We start from the raw sequence: 4520 nt of genomic DNA, 5'->3' as shown, positions 1-4520 counted from the left end.
AAACTAAAAATTATAACTTTGTTTCTATTCCTGGTACCTGCATTTTTAAACTTCGATTCAGTCCTTTTAGATCAAAAAAAAAAAAAAAAACTTCTAACAACCCAAAAATAAAACTTCTATCACGTGTGAAATCATTTTAATATTTTTTTTTCCTTTTTAGTATGGTTGTTAAAATAATAACAGAGAGATCCGAAATCCATTATGTCATTTACAAAAGTTTGCTTATATAAGCAATGAATTAAACCAACCAACCAGAATTCAAGCTATAAAATAATATTCGTGTAAGTAAATCAAAGTCAGGTGGATGTTACGTGCAAATATGGCCGGCTAGTATTTAATATACTCCACATCCCCAAAATTCAGATAAACTTTCCCATAATTTTCCTCTGAATTTCCAAAAAACTTTCAAATTTTAATTTCCATTTCATTTTTTAATTTTATTTTTTCTGGTTGGAATAAATTTTACAAACAAACAAACAAAAATAGCCCCCTCAGCATTACTTTGTAAATAAAAATAGCCACTCAACTTCTCCCATTTCCATTCTTTACAAATAACAATCGTCACAGGTTAGTTACCTTAACGACCCTTTCAATATTTTTCTTCAAATCAATTGAAAAATCACTGTTCCCTGTATTACTATTAATCAATTGGCCATTGATTTTTCAATTGTGTCAGAAATCAGATACAAAACCCTAGGTACCTCGATTTTTGAAATTCATGTTTATAACTATATTTTAAATTGTTGGTATCTTTAAAGATTCAATTTTTCACTGTGGGGTTTCCACAATTTGAGCTCTAGGTAGTTTTCTTGAAGGAAAAAAAAAACAGATTTTTCTTGGGTTTATTAGCTTAGTGATTGAAGTTTATTAGTGGGGTTTGCTTAGGTATTGTATAAAGTCTCAATCTTTCATTGTTGGGTTTCCTGAATTTGAGCTCCAGGTAGTTTTCTTGAATTTCAAAAAAAAAAAAAAAAAGGAGAGATTTTTGTTTGGTTTTTCAGCTTAGTGATTGAAGTTTATTTGTGGGGTTTGTTTAGTTATTGTATAAAGTTCCAATCTTTTATTGTTGGGTTTCCTCAATTTGCGCTCTAGGGATTTTTCTTGAATTTCAAACTGTGGAAAAAAAAGGGAGTTTTGTTGGATTTCTCAGCTTAGTGATTGAAGTTTATTAGTGGGGTTTGTTTAGGTATTGTATAAAGTTTCAATCTTTAGATGGATCTTGAATTGGTCAAGAAAAGTTTGAATTATGCTCAAAAGAAGAGGAAATGGATAATTCTTTTTGGATTAGTTGGTTTATCTAGTTATGGTGCTTATAGAGTATATCACATGCCTTCTGTGGTGAAGAAAAGGAAAAGGGTTATGAGGCTATTGGGGGCTTTTATTTCAATGGCTGAAATGGTCTCTGATTCTTCTGAAGCTGTTAGTGTTGTGTCAAAAGATTTAAAGGACTTTTTGCAGTCTGATTCTGATGAAATTCCTAGAAGTTTGAGACAGTTATCTAAAATTGCAAGATCTGAGGAATTTACCAATTCTATGATTAGACTTTCCCAGGCTTTAACAGTTGGGATTTTAAGGGGATATGGGAGTGAAAATAAGGGTGAAATCGAGGAGGTTGGTAGGCCGAATCTTGCTGATAAGGTCATGGATAAAATGATGAGTACTGCTGGGACTGGATTTGTTTCTGTTGTTGTTGGTAGCTTTGCTAGGAACTTGGTGTTGGGTTTTTATTCGAATAGTGGATCAGATGAGGGGTTGAATGGGAATTACCAGTCAAGTTCATCAGAAGTGCCGAGATGGGTGGATATTGTTTGTAATGATAGATGTAAACTAGTGATAGCTGATTGTATCCAGACATTTGTGAGCACTGCTGTTGCTGTTTACCTTGATAAAACAATGCATATAAATGTTTATGATGAGATGTTTTCTGGGTTGACCAATCCGAAGCATCAAGCTAATGTGAAGGACTTTCTAGTTTCTGTATGTAATGGGGCTGTTGAAACACTGGTGAAGACATCTCACCAAGTCATGAATTCTAACTCTGCTTGTTCGATTGCTGATCAAAGTGAATATTTAACTCAAGAAAGTGAAAAGGCTTTTGAGAAAGTGCCAGATTCGAGTCAACCGATAGATCAACAAAGTAATGGATGGCTGACTAGTGTGTCAACAACATTAGCGGTTCCAAGCAATAGGAGGTTTGTGCTTGACGTGACTGGCAGGGTGACATTTGAAACCGTTAGATCCATCGTGGAGTTTTTCACTTGGAAGCTATCAGAGAGCATGAAAAGAAGTGTTAATGTTGTTCACGAAGAAGTTGTGGAGAGAGGGCTGGATGTCATCACTTACGTCAACACTAAATCTTATGTAATTCTTACAGTATGCCTTGCATTATTTTTACATATTCTTGGCAGTACTCATGCTTTATTGCCTGCCTAAAAGTTATTGATCTCATTTGATCTAATGTCTTAGAAGCTTATATGTTCTGTAGTCTATATGTACATGCATTTGTTATACCTATAATTTAGAGGACAGTTTCTTTCATTTTGCCCTTATGCTGCGCATTTTCTATGGAAGATTCTTTTATCTTCCAGATGCACATGTTGGCTTGATATTGGAAGTATTTGATCTTCATTATCTGATCAAATAAAGTAAAATTGGAGATAAATGCTCATGTGACTCTCAACTTTCTACAATTTTATGGTTTATATGTAAATATTTATAAGGCAAAGTATCTTGGAGAGTACAATCTGGTCAATATATTTCTCTGTTGCTCTTATAATACTATTTCATGAAAAGCTGAACTTCTTGTTCGCTAAAATTAATGATCCTTTTCAAATTAAATGAAGGAGAATGATGCATGGATATCTGGTAGTTTATCCTGCGTCATATTAGTTATGAAGATGTGATTGCTTATTAGAGTTCTCTATATGGGGGTTGGCATTCCTGTGCTTGGTCTCAAGATTTATTTCCTTCCTTTTATTTTTGGAAAGGGAACTCAGTATAAATTTATAGTGTTGAGGATGTCGAATATCGTCTTGCATGGATAACTTTAAATCTCTCGCTGTTGTTTTACTCTACTTCCATTGTTTTCTACTTCATTACTATCATGAATGCTACACTTTTTAACCTTTAAAATCTAAAAGATATCTCTTATCTGCATTAAGCCTGTGTACAATCTGGTGACTCTCGTTTGAACTGTTCCTATAGTATAGAGGATAGGACCTCTTTTCTTGAGAACCATATTTTGATGTAGGTTCTCTTCTTTGGTATATGGCTTGTATACGGAGTTTCCCCAATTGTCAATAAAATTATTTACCTTATCAAAAAAAAAAATCTGGTGACTCTTAATAAGCATTTTCGACTGTGAGATATTCAAACATATGACAGAACCACTTCTTCCTTCATCTAGACAAGGAACTTGGGTTTTGGGGCGGGCGGGGTTGGGGGAGTGAATTCTTTTTAATTTAATTGTTTTGTTTGATGACAATCTGGGAAAATGTTATTTATCAATTTCATTAAACTTTGCATAGTTGAAGGGGAGTCTTGGCGTAACTGATAAAGTTGCTGCCATGTGACCAGGAGGTCACGGGTTCGAGCCGTGGAAACAGCCTCTTGCAGAAATGTAAGGTAAGGCTGCATACAATAGACCCTTGTGGTCTGTCCCTTCCCCGGACCCCGCGCATAGCGGGAGCTTAGTGCACCGGGCTGCCCTTTTTTTAATTAAACTTTGCATAGTCTTGGGTCTTTATGAAGTTAGGAGTTCTTCCATTTCCGTTAACTTACTGATTTGAACTGAATGTTGTCATTGACCTGAAATTGGTAAAAATCAAAACTCTGTTCTCCGTGATCTTGACATGATTTGTGTTAATGCATCTTCATTTAGTTCTTTATGGCTGCAGTCAGCTCTTGTTGTCCTTCAGGAAGCTAAATCGAGTTGATACAATGAGCAATCATTCAGTATAAGTTAATTGATGACAAACGAGATTTTGCTTTCCTCTTAAAACAGAAGATGATTTTGAAGTGTTAATTGGTTTACCAAAATGTCCGTAGCATAGCAGAATGAACCAACATTGAATGAGTGTAAGTTTTGTTGCCCCAGTATGATTGGTGCTCTTTTTCTTCTGGTCACATGGCACTACAAGATCAGTTACAGCATATGCTGCTCTTTATCAAGCACGAAAGTGCACATTAAGCAAGATTCACCTTCATTACCAAGTTCCTTGCTCTGTTAATAGTGCTAACATAGAGTTACATGCTCTTCTACTGTGGCTAGTATATCCCATGTACTTAGTATATGCTGCATTTATCTACAGATTCTTCTCTCAGTGTTTATTCTGAGAACTCAGAATCGACGATAATGTTAATACAGTTTTAAGTGTATGGGAAAGAGATTAAATGAACTGTTTCCACTAAATAGCAATCCCATTGCTATTCTCTTCATGCAATCTTAATATTTCACATCGGGTGTATAAGATTAAGGGTACTAAAAGAATTTTATAAAGCGTTTGAACTACTCCAATCAT

The 4520-nt window shown here is 34.8% G+C and overlaps 1 protein-coding gene across 1 annotated transcript; it reads left to right on the top strand.

The window, feature by feature from the left end:
* Positions 1 to 376: 376 nt before the first annotated feature.
* Positions 377 to 2538, top strand: LOC132627752 (protein PHLOEM PROTEIN 2-LIKE A10-like). The gene has a single exon (XM_060343324.1). It carries the CDS (start codon positions 1213 to 1215, stop codon positions 2431 to 2433), a length of 1221 nt encoding a protein of 406 aa, XP_060199307.1. The 5' UTR covers positions 377 to 1212; the 3' UTR covers positions 2434 to 2538.
* Positions 2539 to 4520: the final 1982 nt, after the last annotated feature.

Source organism: Lycium barbarum, chromosome 2 (assembly GCF_019175385.1).
Source record: "Lycium barbarum isolate Lr01 chromosome 2, ASM1917538v2, whole genome shotgun sequence".
NCBI lineage: Eukaryota > Viridiplantae > Streptophyta > Magnoliopsida > Solanales > Solanaceae > Lycium > Lycium barbarum.
The sequence above is the reverse complement of the archived record's forward strand: the minus strand, read 5'-3'. Positions and strand labels throughout refer to the sequence as shown.

Excerpts from the sequence above, each read along its gene's own strand:
- LOC132627752 (XM_060343324.1), top strand. The coding sequence starts at position 1,213 with ATGGATCTTGAATTGGTCAAGAAAAGTTTGAATTATGCTCAAAAGAAG.